Source organism: Lepidochelys kempii, chromosome 1, assembly GCF_965140265.1.
Source record: "Lepidochelys kempii isolate rLepKem1 chromosome 1, rLepKem1.hap2, whole genome shotgun sequence".
NCBI lineage: Eukaryota > Metazoa > Chordata > Testudines > Cheloniidae > Lepidochelys > Lepidochelys kempii.
Window position 1 is genome coordinate 138,736,216 of NC_133256.1, and position 23,162 is coordinate 138,759,377.

A 23,162-nucleotide genomic window follows, 5' to 3' on the forward strand; every position below is an offset into this window, starting at 1 on the left:
GAGAACTACTATTTATTTACACTAAGATCAAGCAGACACAATGTTCCTGAGTGCAAAAAAGCAGATATCAGTTTTAAGTCCTGTAGAGGATAGAATCAAAGTCAAGTTACAATATTTAATCCCATAAGAAGTGTGTTCTAGAACTTTGTGTTCGAGAGTTGTTCTGTGGAAATGTTTGGGTTTTTTAATATTATTGTGATTAGGCATTATGCCATCTATAAAACTCTTTCTAACTCCACATTGGTCTTTATGGAAGTTCTTTAAGATGTAATATTATTTAAGTAATATGTACAATTATCTTTGTGGAAATAATAGTGATGAGATGCTAAACAAAACAGTTGCTTGTGAAGGTGAATGGAATACTATATAAATTATCTTCGTCTGCTTATCCCATCAACTGGGGTTGCCTCCATGCAAGCATCCACCATCTTCATCTGTCCAAGGCAGCACTAAAATTCACTTGCTTTCCATCTTCTTTGATGCAATCCAACCATTGCTTCCTTGGCTTTCCTCAGGGTCTCTACACCACCTTCACCTGCCATGCTATTTTCACCAGGTTCCCTTCATTCATCCTCTGCCCGTGTCCAAACCAGTGAAGTCGGACTTCCTGGATTTTGTCAGCCACATCATGGATTTTGACTTCCATCCTAATACTTTCATTCTGAAATCTGTCTCTTCGTGTAACTCCTCTTATGGTGCAAAGACATCCCATCTCAAAACACCCATAGGCATTGAACCTATGATCTGTTTTTTGCCCATGCTTCTGCACCATTGCAGGGTGCAACATTGTTCTATATGGTTGGGCTTTTAATCTCAGTGGCATATGCTTGTCATATACAAACCTTGAGATGTTATCCCACACTCTTCCAGCACTCCCCACTCATGTTCAAACTCATCATCTTCTGTGACCCAATTGCTAAAGTGCTTGAACTGGTCAGTCTACTTACTAATCTCTATGTTCATTTCCCTGGGGCACCTCAAATGACCCACAGGTCCTCAGTATTGTTCATGTTCATTTTCATGCCGTGCCAGTTTAGCTTGGCACTGGCTTGCTCTTTCCGCTAGGTCTTCTTTGAGGGTGCCCTTCTTGCTGTGTCATCTGCATATAGCGCTTCTCACCTTTTCCCATTGGGATCTTCCTGCTTATATAGTCCATCAATATGATAAACAGCAGTGGCCTTAGAACCAACCACTGGTGCAGTCAGACTTTCAAAGGGACTTGTCATTTCAAAAGATGTTTGGATCACTGTTTTAGGTGATCAATACAGGGCATTCACCATAGTTATTAAATCCTCTGACACTGCATATTTCCCCAGCACTGGTGTCAGAATTCTTCTGTCCACTTTATTTCCAATCCTACTTTATTGTGAGAGTTTCCTACATTTATAAAAGCCCAGAAGCTGTCCTGTTGGCACTCTAGCTGCTTCTCTATCCCTTGCCGAACTATAAACATGGGCTCTGTAGTTCCTCATCCTTTCCTAAAGCAAAACTGTTCTTGTTCAAGGAGGGGTTCCACCATTGCCCTAATCCTAGCATCCAAGATGTGTCCAAGTATCTTCATCTCATGTAACAATAGCTTTATCCCTTGGTAGTTTCCACATTCATGGATGCTTTCCTTCTTCTGTATTGGGACCCAGATAGACTTGCACCAGTCTTTGAGAATTCTTTTGTCTCAGCTTGCAGCTTTAACCACTCTGCTCATCCATCTTATGCCTCTCTCACCCAAGGCTTTTGCCAGGTCCTTTGTCACTGCCTTACCATTTTTCATTTCCTAGACTGCATTTCTCATCTCCTCTGCTACACCACATGTTGGCAACTCTTCTCTAAAAGGGTTAGCCTCATTTAAGAGACCCTCAAAGTATTTTTTCCACATCAACTTCACTTGTTCCTGTGTTTTCTAGCAGTCTCCTCTGATCATCATTTACAAATGGTCTTATAATACCATCCTCCTTCTCTCTGCATCTTATTTTTGCAATGCTATATGTCTTTTTGCCAGCCATCTAGGGGCTGTTTACAAGGTTGGCATACAAATCATCTAGGGCACTCTCTTTGACCTTCTTCACTGCCTACTTGGCAGCTCACTTTGCTTCTTTGTATTTATTTTCATTTACTCTCAATGGAGTCATTTATTTTTCTTTACATACCATTTTCTTTTTTCAGATTGCTACTTGCATGTCATCAATCCAGCACTACTCCTTTCCTTCCCTGCCTTTTCCCAACCTGTATTGTCCATAAACCTCTTCCACCACACAATCCATGTTCTTCTGAGTGGTTCCACTCCTTTTCAGCCAAACATTTATCCTGTACTGCTTGCACAAACATCTCTGCTGGACTTCCCCTTAACTCCCGTACTTTAATATTGTTTCTTTTGAGATTAGTTCCCTCCTTGTCCAACACTCTGCTGGAATTTTTGCCACAAGAGGTTTGTGTTCAGTGCTACCGTCTTGCTAGGTATCACTTTGCAGTCCATAACTCAATTCCTCTGAGATTTCCTTACCAACATCATATCAATTTGGCTTTGATTTCCACCACTGATGTATGTAAACAAATGACTCACTCTCTTTTGGAACCATGTATGAGTTATCATCCACTGGTTGACAATACAAATGTCTAGTAGCTCTTTCCCTTCCTCATTTATAGTGCATAGACTGCATTTTCCTAAACACATTTCACAGCACCATCTGTTTCTGGCTGTTGTGTGCATTCAGATCACCCAGCCCTTCAGGTGCTGCTGTGTCCACTAGTGCCTGCCAGTCTTGGAGGAGACTCTTCTTTTCTTCCTCATCACATCCTTGTGGAGGTGAATATGCTAATACCACAAACATGACTCGCTCTTTAACTTGGACTCATACAGCCATCAGTCTGTCACTTACTCTAGTAATTTTCAAATAACATCTTCTTCAGCTCTCCTCTAACAACCACCCTGATTCCCTTACGCCCCCTTTTGTCACCCACATGGAAAAGTTTGCAATCTAAGCCTAACTCCTTTGCTGCGTTCCCTGTCCATTGTCTCCTGTAGACACAGAACATGACACCTCTCTTTACCATCAGCTACTTCCATACCTTTTCAAAATTATAAAATTATAAAATATATAAATTAATTATTAAGATGGAAACAGCTAAATAAGCATTATTGGAATCAATCTGTGGGGTTTAAGTGGGTGAGAAGGAGAATTATGCTCCAGTGTGCATGCAAGCTAGTATAAAAAGTAAAATCCATCTCCTGCACGGGCTTGCTCACCACAGGCCCAATCTTACTAAGTGCTGAGTACCTCTTGCCAAGGTCCTCAGTTCCAATTAAATTAATGGGCATTGACTGTACTAAGCTTCTTAAAGCATCCCGCATCTTGAAATGGTCAGCATCTTTCAGGGTAGGGCCCATGGAACTCACACCTCTTCTTCCCCCTACAATAGTTTTGCTACCATGAAAACAACTATGTGAAGGGGACATGCTTGGGAGGAACAAACAGAAGAGCAGCAGCATCCCTTTTATATAAAAACAAAATGCTACCTATTCATATTCTCTAGGACTAAAGCTCCCTACTCAGGTCACAGCAACAGGAAACCATATAAACAAATTTCTACTTTCACTCTCCTCCTCATTCAGCCCCCTATGTGGATTTTGTAATGTTTATCAGGTCAAGCACCATTAATCACTGAATGCATTAGAATACATAAAGAGCCAGTTATTCCTGGAGTAATAAACTATAAGCCAGTTGCAGATCTGGAGGCACCGCATGCAAGGGGAGAGAGCATTTTCTTCTGGATCACAAGCCTGCCTCCACTTCTCCGACAGCAGTGTGGGGAGTATGGATAGGAATTATTACCGCGAGTGGGGTTTTCTATTTGTCAAAGTGCAGGTTCAGGCCCATTGTTAGTATTTTATATTCTAATTTGCCAAATAATCATTAGATGAATAACAGTTTCTTTGTTGTTCAGGTTTTTGCCATTTCTCAACAGAAATAAAACAAGCAGATCTTTCTGGATAAACATAAATTATACTTTTTACATTACCAGATTCGTGAATATCAGTTTAAGACTGTAAAAATATTTTTTTAAAAATCTATGCATTATTCAAACTCTCTTAAAATTTTCAAATCCTCTCCCACATTGTTGGGCCTAAGTTCTAGACAAAGAAGTAGCCAAAGTTTATTTTAAGAAAGCTAAAAAGTCCAGTCTAAGATTTCCCCATGGCTGACATACGAAGTGTTGGATAACAAAAACTGTACTAGTGCCAAGGAGGTAGGATTTTCCTCTCAGGTTATTAATTTGTTGAGATAGGGAAAGAGAAAGTCCTTATATAAATAACTGATGTCACCATCTCCTCACATCTTTTTCTAGAGTAAAAAAATATAGTCATCTTGAACATCATAATATGAATTTACAATGGTGGATTTTAGTCTTTTGAACAAGCAGAGATTGCTACATGAGGATCTCATCATCTGTGTATAGTCTAAAGAGAAAATAGCGTTCTTCAGACCGGTCTGTATCTCCCTTTATACGAAAGAAAAAACAGCATATTTCCAGGAGATTTTTCAAGAAGAGCCAATAACACAAACTGAGTTAAGATGGAGTTATGGTCAATAACATTCCTTATTAAACAACAAAAGCAGTAACTCCTAGCCTGTGCTGGTACCACTTTGCACTGCTCCAGCACAAATAGGCCCTAAAGCCACAGTACCCACTCCAGGAGAATGACCTCCATGTGTAAGGACAGGGAGAAGTCTTTCTGAGATATAAATCCAGCTTAGCAGTTTTTACACCACTACCCTCCATACTGCCACTGTATAAGGTTTACCTGGGGAATAAGATTCCTTGCACCACAATAGCACCCAGTTCCCATAATGGCCCCTTAAAGCAAATGACAGGTTTCAGAGTAGCAGCCGTGTTAGACTGTATCCGCAAAAAGAAAAGGAGTCCTTGTGGCACCTTAGAGACTAACAAATTTATTTGAGCATAAGCTTTTGTGAGCTACAGCTCACTTCATCGGATGCATGCAGTGGAAGAGATGCATTCAGTGGAAATTTTCCACTGCATGCATCCGATGAAGTGAGCTGTAGCTCACAAAAGCTTATGCTCAAATAAATTTGTTAGTCTCTAAGATGCCACAAGTACTCCTTTTCTTTTCAAAGCAAATGGTAAACACATAATTTAGAGCAATTCTGAGTTGCAGGGCGGATAAATTTGTTAATACTGGTGAGGCATTTAGTATCTAGCTAAACAGGTAATACTGACATACTAAAGACTTTTGTCCTGTCTTACTTTGCTTCCTATTCATTTTAATTGAAGAAACTGAAGTCTTCTTCATAGCTCTAACCTTCCAAGTTTGACTTTCCAAGTCGCAATTTTCTTCTAGCTCCACACTAAATTGAAAACTTTCAAATTTCCACTGCAAAAGTCCGTACCAAAAAAGAGAACTACACAAAATTTCTGATTTCGAATAGAGCTTGAATAGAACAGCCTATAATACAACACAGGACTACTTCAGCCACATCACTATCCCCTCTGTTCATGTCATATTTTACAAACTAAGCTGGGTCAGGTTTCAGAGGAACAGCCGTGTTAGTCTGTATTCGCAAAAAGAAAAGGAGTACTTGTGGCACCTTAGAGACTAACCAATTTATTTGAGCATGAGCTTTCGTGAGCTACAGCTCACTTCATCAGATGTTTACCGTGGAAACTGCAGCAGACTTTATATACACACAGAAATCATGAAACAATACCTCCTCCCACCCCACTGTCCTGCTGGTAATAGCTTATCTAAAGTGATCAACAGGTGGGCCATTTCCAGCACAAATCCAGGTTTTCTCACCCTCCACCCCCCCACACAAATTCACTCTCCTGCTGGTGCTAGCCCATCCAAAGTGACAACTCTTTACATAATCAAGTCGGGCTATTTCCTGCATAGATCAAGGTTTTCTCACATCCCCCCCACCCCCATACACACACAAACTCACTCTCCTGCTGGTAATAGCTCATCTAAACTGACCATTCTCCAGGTTTAAATCCAAGTTAAACCAGAACATCTGGGGGGGGGGGGGGTAGGAAAAAACAAGAGGAAACAGGCTACCTTGCATAATGACTTAGCCACTCCCAGTCTCTATTTAAGCCTAAATTAATAGTATCCAATTTGCAAATGAATTCCAATTCAGCAGTTTCTCGCTGGAGTCTGGATTTGAAGTTTTTTTGTTTTAAGATAGCGACCTTCATGTCTGTGATTGCGTGACCAGAGACCAGAGCTGGGTCAGTATTTGGATGGAAGTTTTCCAAGGTACACCTTGGCAACTGAACAGGGATCACAGTATTTGGTGACTCATATTTGGCCCAATGCCACAGAATGTGGTTAGTGGGTTCTGTGTTGTGTAATACCAAAATCTAGCTGATCAAGACTGTACATTATTTAGCGATATAGATATATTCAAATGCCAGAAGGGACCAATCTCCCACATAGTACAGACTGTAGAGCGGGTCAGGGCGTGGGGGGGGAGGCATTTTTCTGGAGGCCCCCAATTGGCCAGGGCTCCTGGGCACAGGCCCCGTTGGCCCAGTGGCTAATCCATCACTCTATCAGGAGACTGAGAAAAGATGTTAAATAGTGTAGGGCCAAGAACCAATTCCTGGAGGCAGATCCCTAGTGTTAGAAGGTCATTTAGACTCTCAGATATATTATGTGAACATGTTAGGAACACAAATATAGATTGGTTTTAGAAAATTAGATCTGATCAAAAAAATTTGTGCTGAAAATCTTTCCACTGAAAAATATAGTTTAATCAAAATTGAATTTTTTGTGTGGAGAAATGTCAATTCCAACAAAATAATTCTATCTTCCAGCAAGAACTGTCAAGATGAAAAATTTTATTTCAAAATAGAAATAAAATGTCAGTTTGGTTTTTTGGCTTTGTATTTGTAGTTAATGTTACTATGACACTGCCACTGAGTGGAAATTCCTGCCATGACTGAATCTCAGAAGCTTTGCTCATGAACTAAACTGAACAGCTCTAACTCAGAAAGACCAATGCAGATACTATTCTAAATGGTTAAAAGCGGCACTCCAGCCATATATAGATAAAAAACAGGTATAGTTAACATCATATTAAATGCTCAGATTCATATTTAATCCAATTTTTCTGTAAAAAGGCAAAGTGCTGCTAACAATGAATAAACTGCCACAATTTTTGTCAAAGCAAACATCCTGTCACACAAGGTAACAATAACGGTGAGGAATAAAAACCCAATCCTGAAATTCTTCCACACACATAAATTCCCATTTACTTTCCATGTAGATTGGATCCTCAGGTGCATATGATATTTTCAGAGCAGTTTTAGTTTTACATCTTAGGGCTTGCAGTGGGCGCTAGGGCCTATGGTGACTTAAAGGTGGCATTATGGAAGAAAAGATGGGCTACCTGTTGTGATGCTGTATGATTGAATATGACCATTTATATTATTGATATTGCCACAGTTATACAATTGCAACAAATCTTGTACAAAGTATGGCATGTAAGGCGTCAATGGAAAAGTTACGATTTGCTAAGTATGATTATCCTGTTTATATGCATGTATCATTTTTGTATCTGAAGTTATGAATATTGGCTATGTACTGGCATCATACATATGAGTTGTATTCCTGGGGAAAACCCACCAAGGAAAATTTACATTAAGCCCAGACAGCTATGTGTTGATGTCCCATCAAGGACACTTAGCTCTCACACTGGGCCCTAGAAGAAACTCATTCCCTCCAGATAGCTCTTCCTGTGAATGCAACTGGCAAGAGTATGGGCAATGGTTACCCCCTGTGAGTCATCAAGCCAGGTTAGGACATGCAATATGCTCATGTGACCCTGGACTCCATCTTAGGCCAGTAACTTTCCACAAACAGAGACAGTAAATTTCCAGAAAAAGAACAAAAGTACTTGTGGTACCTTACAGACTAACAAATGTATATAAGCATAAGCTTTCGGGACTAAAACCCACTTCATCGGATGTATGCAGTGGAAAATACAGTAGGAAGATATATATATATATACACACACACAGAGAACATGAAACAATGGGTGTTATCATACACACTATAACGAGAGTGATCAGTTAAGATGAGCTATTACCAGCAGGAGAGGAATAAAAACACCTTTTGTAGTAAGAAGAAAAGGAGTACTTGTGGCACCTTAGAGACTAACCAATTTATTTGAGCATAAGCTTTCGTGAGCTACAGCTCACTTCATCAGATGCATATCGTGGAAACTGCAGCAGACTTTATATATACACAGAGAATATGAAACAATACCCGATATGCATCTGATGAAGTGAGCTGTAGCTCACGAAAGCTTATGCTCAAATAAATTGGTTAGTCTCTAAGGTGCCACAAGTACTCCTTTTCTTTTTGCGAATACAGACTAACACGGCTGTTACTCTGAAACCTTTTGTAGTGATAATCAAGATGAGCCATTTCCAGCAGTTGACAAGAACGTGTGAGGAACAGTAGGGGGGAAAAATAAACATGGGGAAATAGTTTTATTTTGTGTAATGACACATCCACTCTCAGTCTTTATTCAAGCCTAAGTTAACGATGTCCAGTTTGCAAATTAATTCCAATTCAAAAACAGACTCCAACGAGAGACTGCTGAAGTTTTTTTGTTGTAATATTGCAACTTTTAGGTCTGTAATCGAGTGACCAGAGAGATTGACGTGTTCTCCGACTGGTTTTTGAATGTTATAATTCTTGACGTCTGATTTGTGTCCATTTATTCTTTTATGTAGAGACTGTCCGGTTTGGCCAATGTACATGGTAGAAGGGCATTGCTGGCACATGATGGCATATATCACATTGGTAGATGTGCAGGTGATCGAGCCTCTGATAGTGTGGCTGATGTGATTAGATCCTATGATGGTGTCCCCTGAATAGATATGTGGGCACAGTTGGCAACGGGCTTTGTTGCAAGGATAGGTTCCTGGGTTAGTGTTTTTGTTGTGTGGCGTGTGGTTGCCAGTGAGTATTTGCTTCAGGTTGGGGGGCTGTCTGTAAGCAAGGATTGGCCTGTCTCCCAAGTTCTGTGAGAGTGATGGGTCGTCCTTCAGGATAGGTTGTAGATCCTTGATGATGTGCTGGAGAGGTTTTAGTTGGGGGCTGAAGGTGATGGACAGTGGCGTTCTGTTACATGGCAAAGGATATAAAAAACCCTATAGATATCTCCATTTTGCCTCTTTCCTGTGCTGATTCTCTGGACTGTAGTATTACAGCTAAAAGGAGCATTTTGAACTATGGACTGAGGATCTTCCAATCTTTTGGAAGTTACCAGAGAAATTTTACAAGCCAGAAGTCTATTCCATCACTGCTACAAGCCTAATATAAAGAGTGGGCAATTATTTGTATGTATATGATCTTTTAACTATTATTAACTCTCGTCTTTTCTTTTATATTTAGACCTTAAGTTTTAGTTACAAAAGAATTGGCATCAGCATGATTATGGTAAAATCTAGGTTATATATTGACCTGGCTGTGTGGCTGATCTCTTGGGATTAGAAGAGGCCTATGTTGGTTGAAATTTTCCGTAATCACTCATCATAGAGTTCAGTGTCTGGATGGTGAGACAAGGGCTGGAATGCCTAAAGAGACTCCATTTTTTACTTCCTGTTAACCAGTGTGGTGATACATAGATTTACTTTTGTTACTGGCTTGGCATAATCTAATGATAGAATAACCACCAGTTTGGGGTGAGTCTGCCTTATTTCTCAGCAGTTTGTCCTGAATTGGGCATCCTCAGCTGTGACCCACTGAGGCACGGTGACACTTGTCACTGACTGTTGGGGGAAAATGGATGGGAGACAACCACAAAGGTGCTTGTTCATCAGGGGCCCATTTCTCTTTGTGACACATTAGCAGTGAAAGTGGCCAGCTAATTCTGACAGCCCTGAGAATTGTACCAAGCAAACATAGAAAAAGTAGGTGTAATATCTTTAGCCCTGCTCTGACATGACATGGCCCTTCAAGATTTCACTATAAATGCAGGGACTTTATTTAAATAAACCCCATTTGAGTCTACCTCTCATATAGCCTAGGGGCTGCGGTGAAACTGATTACCTCATTTTTTCTGATTTTCAAAGAGCACTTTGATATCACAAAAGAGGGAGGACAATGAAAAGCAGGAAAAGAAAGAGAAAGGTCAAATTTAAGCTCTTCTAATGGGTACAAAGCACAAGCTATGTGAGTCAGCAAACAGGGACACTAAAGTCACAGAATTTTCCCCATGTTTAGTCTTCTTGTTGAAACACAAAGGTTTTTCTAAAGGTTTTAAAATTTCTAAATTCAAGAAAATATAGTAATAGGAATGACAAACTAAACTTCTTTTTTTAGCCCCAATCTGGAAAAGGATCTCTATCTTGCTTGTTTCATGCCCTTTCCATATCCTCCATTGTATATTAATAAACATAGCAATAAGTCCCAAAACAATTCTTTCCACCCAACTTGTAAAGCACAGTTAAATCCTCACTTGGGATTCCCCTTCACAAGCTGAGCACTGGCCGTGACTACCCAGTAGCTTCAATCCAAACTTCTGCCCAAGGGCTGGAGTCTCAGACTCCACTCCCACCCTCTTATGTATTTGGGGATAATGGCAGAAAAATAAGAGGGTCTCAGGGCCTGGGCTCCAGCCCGAGCCTGAATGTCTACACTGCAGTTTTATAGCTCTGCACCCCATGAGCTAGGTCAGCTGTGGTTGTGCCACCGGCCTTTTATTGCAGTGTAGCTTTTAGGGGTTCCACAGACCCAACAAACTATTCTGATTGACAGCGCCAGACTGAACTGTGTGTCAGGCAGAAGATGTCCTCTCCCTTGGGCAATCAAGGGCAGAGAAGGTTTGTATAGACCACTCACCACCTCCAAGTTACCCCGCCACTAATAGTCCCTTTGTCCCCACGAACCAACTCCCCTACCCCCTGCAGTAGCTCTAGAGTGATTACTACAATCATAGCGCTGAAGTAAAGAAGAGGGAGAGGGCTGCACAAAGAAGAGGACACCAGGATACAGTCTTGAGGACTGGACAGGAAAGCCTAGAGGAAGCAAGGTGCCTAGATATAAACTGTGAATTGTGTTCATGTAAAAGAATGCAATTAAAATCAACAATTTTTAGGCTCTTAGTGGTAGTGAAAAATAACATATTTTTAATGACACTGCTTCTATGAGCGAGCCAGAGACTGTAAAGCCATACTTACTTTACTCCTGGTTTAAAATGTATTTAATTGTTTGGGGGGTTTTTTTAGATTTATAACAGGCATCCCATGCTCTCTGTGGTCCTTACATAAATAAAAATATACAACACAATAACAACTCTAATATTTACAATTAGTACAAGCATGTTACTGTTTAATATGTAACCTAACAGTTTAATGTTTAAACAGTAAATTTCTTCTGATTGTTAAATCATTATTAGAAGTAAATACCCCTTAAAAAAAATTAACTGTAGAGTTGTGCTAAATGTCCCACATAGGAAAACTAATATAGGCTTTCCACATGTATGTAATTTTAAACTTACTATTCCCCCCCCCTTTATATTCAATGAAGTCACAGATAGCTTTATAGCAATTTGTGCTTTCCCCTGCATGCACTATAGTTGTGACATCACTAGTCTAGTCCATGTTAGAGCATCTCACCAAACAGAAGCCTATCTGGGACATTGAGCAGATATCATTTCCATTACAGATTTGTTTAAAGCATCCAAAGGGGATTCTTAAAGGATGGATCTGAGTTTTCAGTCTGTGGCACTGCTTCTTTATAAGGCACATGTCACACTAGTTATCACTTTTCTGAAATAAGAAAGCTGCTAACAGAAGCCTGAAAAATGTAAACTGAAAAGTACCGGCACAGACTTTGTGGGCTTGATTCTCCCCTGCCTGGCAACTTGTGTAGTTACTGACACCTGCGCAAAGTGTATATGTTCTACCATTTTGATTGTCTGCCATAAACTGATGATCCAGGAGTCTGTGTGATTAAATCAGAGGCAAGAGTCACATTTATACCTCAGACTTAAAAGTTGTTTGTTGCAAAGCAATACTAGACGAGCGGAAGGAAGTAGGTATGTGATCATCCTGGTCATGATCTTGGAGGCTATGGAAATTCCTTTGAACCCAAATCCTGCAGACATTTAAGCCTGGGGCTGAGCAGGACTTTCCCTGCAAATGCTGCTGTGGGCCATGCCGGGGTCCAAGCACTGGAACTGAAAGCAGGGAGCCTGTCTCTCCAGTGCTCTCAGTGCCCCTGCTGCTGAGCTCAGGCAGCATGGAAGAGAAAACTGCCTCGTTTGAATACAGAGGGGACAAGAGACGGACAAAAGGATAGATTGGGACAAGAAGCTTGGGGATAGGAAAGAGTGAGACAGGAGGCTAGTGGAGGAAGAGGGAAACTAGGATTGGGATTTGGGATGGGAGAGACTGGGATTGATGGGCAGGAGACTGGGAATGAGAATCAGTGGGGCAGGGGGATGGAGAAGGGGGAACGACACTGATCTGATGGGAAACTGGGGTGCAGGGGAATAACTGTGACTCGCTGGACAAAGAGAATGGGCCAAGGAGTTGTGGGGGGGGCACTGAGATTAGACAAGGAGCATGGGGTGGGAACTGGGAGCCATTGGGACTGGGGAACACAGGCTGGGAGGTAACAACTAGATGCCAGAGGTGTTATCTGAAGTGGCAGAGGATTGTGCAGTGGATCTAAAGGTTACAAGCCTGCTGGCAAGTCATGGGGGTGTCAATATGATGCCAAATGATGGAACAGCCCCTATGAGTTGACAGGGTGGTATTATCTCCATTTTACAGATGGTGAACTGAGGCAGAGAGAAAATAAGGTAAGAAATATCCACTAATTTTGGGAGCCCAATTTGAGGCCCCCCAAGAAACGATTTTTGAACTGCCTTACCCATGAAACCATCCTTGCACTTCCTGTAATCCCCTGCCTTATTACAAAAAATTAGGCAGGGGTCCTATAGGCAACATCTTTCTTTATGATGCAACTCTGATTCATCCCCAGAGCAGGTCCATCTTGTGCACTGACTGAAACAGGGGACCTGTCTTTAAATGGTATGTGATCATATAATTAAAAATGGTATCATAAAGCATGCACATGGAGGCTAGGCATGTTAAGGTTGCATTTCCTAACTTCTGAATGCTTAACTTTGCAACATTAATAATGTTTTTATCATAGTTTATGTGTAGTTTTACAACTATATTACAATGGATGGCTATGCACTATTTTTGTGTATATTTGCATATATTTCCTCCCACCAGTAGTACCCCTACACACCTCCAAATTATGCAAGTTGAACACTGTGTTATATTGTCAATATTACTGGTCTAGTGGATAGGGCAGAAGCCACAGACATTATTTATCTTAGGAAGGCTTTTGGCAGACTCCCACCTGACATTCTCATAAGCAAACTAGAGAAATGTGGTCTAGATTAAATTATGGTGAGGTGGGTGAACAACGGGTTGAAAAGACGTACTCAAAGAGTAGTTATCAATGGTTCATTGTCATACTAGGAAGATGTATCTAGTGGGGTTCCACAGGGGTCTGTCCTGGTTCTGGTACTATTCGATATTTTCACTAATGACTTGGAAAACGGGGTGGAAAGTATGCTTATAAAATTTGCAGATACCAAGCTGGAAGGGGTTGCAAGCACTTTGGAGGACAGGATTAGAATTCAAAATGACCTTGAAAAATTGGAGAATTGGTCTGAAATCAACAAGATGAAATTCAGTAAAAAAATTCAGCAAAGTACTACACTCAGGAACAAAAAAATCAAATGTACAACTACAAAATAGGGAATAACTGGCTAGGCATAGTACTTTTGAAAAGGATCTGGGGGATATATTGGATCACAGATTGAATATGAACCAACAGAGTAATGTTACATATTACTTGTTTGAGCAACCAAGTACAGTTTTTCTTTTAAAAGGTGTATTATGAAGATTAACAGATTCAAACTTCTCTTCACATAGACCTTTCTCAGCAGAATAGTTGAGGTTACACTCTTACTTCTAATATAACTTTATGATGACTATCATAACAGTTTTCACATGCCCATAGCTGTCTTTTTGGACTGAAGCTTTTTATGCTTGGCCTTCATCTCAAAAGTGAACTTTTGGAAAACAGGAAGAAAATCCAGCCAGCCACTTTTCAAATAAGAGTGAAAGGGAAAGTGAAACATGTACACTTTAGATTAGAGGGAAATTTAAGACTTATTTTGCTTATTAATAATTCAAAAGTGGCTGAACCAAAAATCTCCAAATCTGATATACTTCTACAATCCTTCAAGAGGAATGATATCTTTGCTAAATTACAGCTGCCTTCCTGGCCCAACAGGAAAAGGGGTTGCTGCTCTCAAGCTGCTGATGAGACAAGTGGCATGAGAAAGACTTCAAAAATGCCTTATTGAAACACATATAGCAACCATCACCAAAAATCTTCCCTAAAACTGAATAGCAAACTAGATTAGACATTTTTAGAATCGTTACATTTCTCTCCCCCACTTTTCTCCAACCAACTTTTTTTCCTACTTGGTATTTTTAATATTAGAAACAGCAGACTTTCATATCTCCCTCTTTTGCTGGAGGAAGTGGGTAAGATATTTGGAAGACATGAAGATTGATAAGGTGGGTGAAGCAGTATCTTTGATTGGACCAACTTCCGTTGGTGAAAGAGATGAGCTTATGAGCTTACACAGAGCTCTGCTTCAGGTATCAGAGTATCTTTCCCAGACCAGAAGAAGAGCTCTGTGTAAGCTTGAAAGCCTGTCTCTTTCACTAACAGAAGTTGGTCCAGTAAAAGATATGACCTCACCTACCTTATCTCTCTAATATCCCAGGGCCCATATGGTTACAATAACACTGCAAACATGAAGAGTGACGTCACATCTAGGCTATAACTTGCATCTCACTTACTTTCTCCCTCCCATTAGCTGAAGTTGGAGAGGACATTGAGACTGATAAAATCTAAGACTAAGTTAAGGTATGTATTTTATGTACAGAAAATGAAAAAGAAAGTTCTAATAAGTGATATTAACTGTTCTACAATGTGCTTGCTAGGTTAATTCCTTCTTACTGATACATCGTGCAACTCTACTGAAGTCAAATCCTCATACAACCTCAAGATCAAATGCAAGACTCACCTTTTGACATATAGTTTCCCACCCATAACAGGGATGAGGAGAGAGGTAAAGAAAGATCATTCTACCTGAAATATAATACTTCTGTATTATGTTCAGACACTACAGTGATGAGCATAGTATAAAAACCTAGATAGACACCAGACAGACAAAACTGAGAAGAAAATATGGTGCATGGTAACGAGCAATTAAAAATATAGGCCAGATCCTCAGGTGGTGTAACTTATCAATAGGGCTATAACAAGTCACACTAGCTGAGGATCGGACACACTTTGCGTGCAAAACATGGACCTTTTAATGTTACTATTAGCATCCTATCCTGTATATTGTCCTGTATGTGTTTAAATTCACAGAGCTAACATTAAATTAACGTAGGCCTTTAACTTTTTTCAGGCAGATCCTGCAGCCATTCAGAACCCCACTGAAGTCACTGGGATGATGTGCATCCGATGAAGTGAGCTGTAGCTCACGAAAGCTTATGCTCAAATAAATTGGTTAGTCTCTAAGGTGCTACAAGTACTCCTTTTCTTTTTGTGTGGGTATAAAGGTCTGCTAAAGTGAAGCTGTTTGCAGGACTGGGGACATAATTTAACATTTGACATTAGACAAATTGGATAAACTGTAAGGCCTACAAACCTTGATATTGCTTTTTTAAATTTTTAACTGAAAACTAACAATTGGAGAATTTTATGGAGAAAAGATTTCATGAAATTAAAACCAATATAAAAAATACAGAGGTTTGGTATCTGTGGTCACACCAGCATTAGCAAAAAATATTGTTTTTAATTGTGACATATGGTACTTACCACATGGCAAAGTGTTACTTTCTTCTAATGTGTGATTATAGACCCAATTTTTCTTTCTCCAGCCTATAATATTACCATCTTTGCAGCCAGATATTTTATCTGCTTCATTCCACATTCTGAACATGTACAGCTCACCAACCATACCCATGGCAGAAGATGTGGCTGATGATTGTGAACAGCCAAGTAAAATCTGCCCATCTGCAATAAGGTCTTTTCTTTTAACCAGTTTTTGGTTTCTTTTTTCTGTTCCATTTATAAATAGCTTCATCTTCTTGTCTTCACTTCTCCACTCTATGCACACTTGGTACCAGGTGTCCACATTAAGTTTCTCCATTAAGTTTATTTGGGTGCCAAACATCCAAACTGTCAATTTGTCATGGTCGCCCATAAGTCCAAGTTCATACCCATTTGCAGAGGTAGTGCTACCAGGTCTTTTTATATTGTATACAAAAGCAGTCCAGGGATTACTGGAAGTCACTAGCTTAAGGTACACACAGACTGTGAATTCTTTCAGGGCAGGCACATGAATTCCTGGTGACAGAGACCAAACATCTTCACATGCAGTCTTAAAAACAGCTCTGTATTGTCCTAGGAAACCATCCTGAGCTAAATAAAGAAAATGTAACTTTTAAATAAATTCTTTTATAATGACTTTTTAATATAACATTGTAATGACCACATGTATTAACATTATTAGATTTATGTAAAATTTGCCCATACTATATTTCAAGAAATGTCCTTTTTTTCCCCTTTGTTTTCTTTATTTTTGTTGTTCTTGCTCTGTTCCATCTGCTTGTAAAGGCTTTGAGACAGCACAGCTCCTATGTGAATATTTAAAGTATTGACCCTGTATGTTATTTCACAGTTGCCCAGTGTCAGAACCTAAATGTATCAAATTTAAATAATAAAAAGTTCAAGATGAAATAATTATATAGCTTTAAGTGGCCTTCAAATCACTCTTTAAGATTCACCCCTGTCGTGATGCCTACAAAACCTTGACTGATGACCACTGTTTTGCAGGTGGCAAGCAGTGACTAAAGCTTAAAATGCAAAACTTGATTATTATACTGTTACCTTACCTTCCCACTTCCCTCTCCAACCTGTTTCTTGTGTCCATGGGTTGTTTCCTGTCATAAACAAAGACTAAAGCTCTTTGGGGTAGAGATAGTATTTTTACTTCTTTGCCATACAACACCTTGTACTGTGGGGCAATGATTCCTTATTAGAACCTGTAGCAAGGTGGTTACCCCACTCCTGATATGAGGAGTGAGAACAGCTGGGGGAAGCTGACTATGTAGCTGACCACAGGTGTGGCTGGCTTAATCAGGGCCCAGCTGGCCCTTATAAGAGGGCTGTGGGCCAGAAGCTGTAGGAATCTCTCTCACTGGCCCTGAAGGGAGAAGGGCTAGGTGCTTGAGAGGAAGGTATGTGAAGCTGGTGCAGTGCAAAAGGTGCTGGGGAGCTCTAGCCTGGTAAACTCCTAGGCTGCAGGCCTTGATGAAGACCTATGAAGGTGCTGTGGCTGCAGATGGGAGCCCAGAGATAGGCAAAGATAGTAGGTCCTAACCCCTTGTCAATGATGTGGGGTGACTGCAGTCTACCCCAATGAGTGGGGGCTAGATGATGACTGGCAGTAGCCACTCACCTAGGAGGGGAGACCCAGAGTGTGGAGGTACTGCTGGGGCAGAGCCCTGAGGGAACTGGGGTCTGGGAGAGACACAAGGCCAGTGGCAGGCAAGACACCAGCCTGCACAGGGTGCTCTGAAGGCTGGAAAGAGCTAATTCCCAAGATGACCAGCAGGTGGTGCCATGCTGGTATGTTGTCACTTTGCTACAGTACCCCTAGGCACTATACAGAACACCAATAATGAATTATAATCATCTGAGTTGATTGCTCTGATATTTTTCTCTTGCATCTGAATGCAGAATAATTTGGCAAACCAAACACTGAGATATCAGTCACTGACCAAATATGCTCACCTCTCCAAAGCTAATGTCACTCTGGCACTTATGTGTAATGAAAGTGTTTGCACAGAAATCCCTTTGATAATTCTGCTTAATGAATAAGCAGAAAGGTAATTGAATTGTCCCTGTTAAATAGTGGTATCTGAGACTACCAGTTTTTCCCTATACTTAAAATCTGTGTAATAATAATGGTTGGCAAAAAAAGACTTTTTTCAATGGCTTCTACTGTAACAATACTACCCTTGACATCTTTCATGAGTGTGAAGCACTGGCTCTCAGAATAGTCATCTTTAACTGACACGGGAGCTTGGATTCTCAGTATTTTCCCAAACCAGGAATTTGCAATTAAATGTGCTGTCCCAAGCATCAATAAAGCTATTGGATACATGTAGATATTTTCAAATGAAAATATTTTAAATGACTTACTAGTTAAGTGAAAGTATTACATATTAAATAAACGTATATTCTTTGTGTTTCTGCAAAGATAATCAAGTGCATAATAATTGGCATCTATAAGCAAATGCAAATATTAATTAGTAAGTAATTAGAAATAACAAACACAGGAGCACTTAAGCACCTGAGTTATTTACATTAGTAAGGCTGCAACAGAACTGACTAGTCTCATGAGTAAAGTTGATCAAGTGTTTATATGTTGCCAGGACCTGGCATATAAGTAGCAAGAGGAGTCATTGATTTACCTACAAATGCTTGTCAGTTGTTCACATCTGATTTACAAAAGCCGTTATAACTAATGAAGTCATAAAAATCTTTACTTCATTATATACCTTCTGCATCTTGTAATTTTTCTTCACTGGAGTGTAAAAAGGCATTCAAGGTACCTTTTTAAAATGGTTCACGTACATTTTTCTTGAATGACTGGCAAGTTTGAAAATAAAACTTGTTTGCTTGAAGTTACTTTTCTCCCTCCTTTTTACCCGCAGATTTATTTGTATATCTGGGGATAAATTATGCCACCTGGTGCGGTATTCTAGAAGTCAGACAGTGTTGGAAGTCCTTCTCAACCTTCCCTCCTAGTGTATATAGACAGGGAAAAGGCATAATTTGGCACCTTATATTAGGGATGAAATGAGGTATGGAAGAATGCCTAGTGCTGCTGGCAACCAAAATGGAAAAAATTCAGGATGGTGTGAAGCTAAGGCCATTGATCGCTCCATTTACCAGGTTAGGTGCACTGGGGGGAGCATTGGCTGCAGCTGTCTGTGTAGGTGTGGGAAGTGACGCAGCTCCGCCTGCTCCTCCAAAGCTCTAGAAATATTATGTCTTTTATAGAGATAATGGTTCAAGGCACCTCCGCCTGAGTGCTTGAGTAAGAGCCATCGGGAGAACTTCAGTATGTTCAGAACTAGTCCATCATATCATTGTACCAAATTCCACCCACTGGCATAACCCAGTATAGTCAATGGTGTCACACCATTTGCTAAATATGTTTAAATTTCTAAAAACTGACTTCCTGGAGTGTAAATACATGACACAGCATAGGAGTCAGTTTCTAAAATTAAGCCACCATGTATTTTATATATGAAACATTTAACCTTTACCTCTAAAATTATCTATCATCGCTTTTCATCCTTAGATGTCAAAATGCTTTACAAAGGAACACAATCATCATTAGAAAAGGAAAGTGAGGCACAGAGGAGTGAAATCACTAGTCCAAGGTCAGACAGTCAGTAACAGAGCTGGGAATAAAACCCAAATCACTGGTCTCCCATGTCTATTGTACCACATACACAACAATGCTGCTTCCCTTATTTTTATTAGAAACAAAATAACTCTGTGAAGAATATCCATATTTTAGTTTAATCAAAAATGGCATAAAATTGCCAAATTCTGATACATGATTTTGTTCCATACTTTGGACCTCACCTCCTTTTTCCACGCAACACCCAACAGCCAAAGAGTGGCACAGAAACTGTTACACCACCTCCATGGTATATTACTAATAAATAAGTTGCATTTTTATTTTTCTCACCATAGCTGTCATAAATATAAAGGGAAGGGTAAACCCCTTTGAAATCCCTCCTGGCCAGGGGAAAGCTCCTCTCACCTGTAAAGGGTTATGAAGCTAAAGGTAACCTCGCTGGCACCTGACCAAAATGACCAATGAGGAGACAAGATACTTTCAAAAGCTGGGAGGAGGGAGAGAAACAAAGGGTCTGTGGGTCTGTCTTTATGCTGCTTTTGCCAGGGATAGACCAGGAATGGAGTCTTAGAACTTTTAGTAAGTAATCTAGCTAGGTATGTGTTAGATTATGATTTCTTTAAATGGCTGAGAAAAGAATTGTGCTGAATAGAATAACTATTTCTGTCTGTGTATCTTTTTGTAACTTAAGGTTTTGCCTAGAGGGGTTCTCTATGTTTTTGAATCTAATTACCCTGTAAGATATCTACCATCCTGATTTTACAGGGGGGATTTCTTTATTTCTATTTACTTCTATTTTTATTAAAAGTCTTCTTGTAAGAAACTGAATGCTTTTTCATTGTTCTCAGATCCAAGGGTTTGGGTCTGTAGTCACCTAGGCAAATTGGTGAGGCTTTTTACCAAACCTTGTCCAGGAAGTGGGGTGCAAGGTTTTGGGAAGTATTTTGGGGGGAAGGACGCGTCCAAACAGCTCTTCCCCAGTAACCAGTATTAGTTTGGTGGTGGTAGCGGCCAGTCCAAGGACAACGGGTGGAATATTTTGTACCTTGGGGAAGTTTTGACCTAAGCTGGTAAAGATAAGCTTAGGAGGTTTTTCATGCAGGTCCCCACATCTGTACCCTAGAGTTCAGAGTGGGGGAGGAACCTTGACAATAGCTAATTATAAATTACTTATACCTGATCTTATTAACAGTAAAAGAATGTAAATGTAGAGTTAGATATTTGAAAGTACTCAGATTTGACCTAACTGCTCCCATTGATGCTATGGGAATATTACCATAGATTTCTATGGGAGTGGAATTTGGCCAATCATGACCATATGTGAAAAAAATCCAACCCATAAAATTAATGATTACATAATCTCTCTCACACACTCTCTCTATCAATGTTGGATGAGTAAGGAAAAAGATATCTTACCTATGTCCGAGGTAGCCAGAAACACGTGAAGTAAAATGATAGCTAGAGAAATCTTGAATTTCAGTAAAAGCTTCTGGACTCTGCCAGCACAGCAGTGCTGAGCTCCACAGGCAATCATCCTAGAACACACAAGGGAAAAAAAATCATTCTACAACAACGATCAGCAAAAGGACAGGATTGTGGATATTACATTAGATGATACTTCCGAGACATGGATGTAAATCTTTTGAAGTCAGCTATTTCTACCCAAATGGGGTTTATGTTCTTCCTGTGGAGGGCTTGAATGTGGAAATGACCCAAAAAATCTTGAGCATCTTTTTTTTTTCCCTGCTATAACCAAAAGTTAAATTTATAGATGTGCACTTATTGCAATTAGGAGGGATTCTATTACAATTTAAAACAAAATTTCAAAGCAGTACCTTTAATACAAGTAGTATATATTTGTAAAATATATCCATTTATCTATTTATATATAATCTACACCAGATACTCTGCGACACACCAAAATTATATAATCTTCAAAAATATACCATAGCAACATGCTATTTTAGGTTGATAGGATCCCTCCTATTTGCAGAAAGTGCACATTTGTATACTTAGGTTACAGCTGAAAAATAGGCCATTGCAAGCATTCAAATTAATTAAAATATTTTATTAGCATAAAATGAATAGTCACTATAGATAAACTATGACAGACAAGTGCTGGTACCAGGAGATGTAGCTTTGAACTGCTCCCATCAGTCAATGAGAGTTGCTGAGCGCTCAGCACTTTTGAAAATCAAGAAAATCTATTTAGATATTTAAAACTTTAGGCACTTGTGTTTGAAAATCTTGGCCAGTGACTTTGCAGGTACTTGCAAGAAGGTGCTGATATTTAAAGGTCTATCAGAATGTGTTATCTGGGAGGGAAAGAACAAATGTATCCACGTTAAAAAGTGCCAACTGCACTGCAGAAGGGTTGGACCAAACAAAAGAAATGAGGGGGGGGGGGGAAGTGGTTGGAAAAGCATGGAAGCAATCTGTATGTATCTTGAAGTCAAATACAGAAAATACACATTGGCCCAAAATACTTTAATAAGAGAAATACAGCATGAACATCAGACAGGGCTTCCAATAGCTATACAGTAACCAGTATTTCTAGTACAAAAGAAATCCCATCATAGTTGGGAACAATAGGTTTAGGTAGATTTATTGGAATGATGAAACTAGTATATTATGCATTGTGGAGATACAGTACGCAGCCTATAATTTGGAATATCCTCACCTTCTGAAATATTCTGAAGGAAGAAATGTCCCAATATTTTTTTATCAATTGGAAGAAGTTAAGGTACTGCATATCATGGGTAATGTTGTCATGTGTGCTACAGAAATTAAACACCTCAAAGAAAGGCCCTTCAGAGGAAAACTCAGTTGAGCAAAGGATAAGAGCCTAAAACTGCACAAAAAGAAATATCCCATTAGAATGGCAGTTAGCTACCATAAGTCATGAGTCTTAGGGTATGTCTACACTACGAAATTAGGTTGAATTTATAGAAGTCTGTTTTGTAGAAAGCCATTTTATATAGTTGATTGTGTGTCCCCACACAAATGCTCTAAGTGCATGTAGTCGGCGGAGTGTGTCCACAGTACCAAGGCAACCGTCGACTTCTGGAGCTTTGCACTGTGGGTGGCTATCCCACAGTTCCCGCCGCCCATTTGAATTCTGGGTAGAAATCCCAGTGCCTGATGGGGCTAAAACATTGTTGCGGGTGGTTCTGGGTACATATCGTCAGGCCCCCCGTTCCTTCCCTCCCTCTGTGAAAGCAAGGGCAGACAATTGTTTCGCGCCTTTTTTCCTGAGTTACCTGTGCAGACGCCATACCACAGCAAGCATGGAGCCCACTCAGCTAACCGTCACCGTATGTCTCCTGGGTGCTGGCAGACGTGGTACTGCATTGCTACACAGCAGCAGTTTATTGCCTTTTGGCAGCAGTCAGTGCAGTATGACTAGTAGCCGTCATCGACGTAGTCCTGGGTGCTCTTTCAACCGGGTTCCTGGGCAAACATGGGAGTGACTCAGCCAAGTCATTTCCCTTGTTTCGTCTCATGGCTATTGAGTCCTACTGGCAGTGCACTGTCTTTTAACCTGCAGCTAGCAGAAGATCATAGAATATCAGGGTTGGA

At 40.0% G+C, this 23,162-nt stretch overlaps 1 protein-coding gene across 4 annotated transcripts in view; it reads right to left on the reverse strand.

Moving 5' to 3' along the window:
* Positions 1-23,162, reverse strand: part of ADGRG2 (adhesion G protein-coupled receptor G2) — a 107,945-nt gene that overhangs the window by 65,268 nt on the left and 19,515 nt on the right. For all 4 annotated transcript variants that reach the window (XM_073356708.1, XM_073356699.1, XM_073356682.1 and 1 more), the window contains exons 2-3: positions 21,000-21,118; positions 15,959-16,564 (exon numbers count right to left, since the gene is read on the reverse strand). In XM_073356708.1, coding sequence (XP_073212809.1) covers positions 15,959-16,564; positions 21,000-21,117 — 724 coding nt within the window. In that variant the 5' untranslated portion in view covers position 21,118. The remainder of the gene's footprint in view (positions 1-15,958; positions 16,565-20,999; positions 21,119-23,162) is intronic.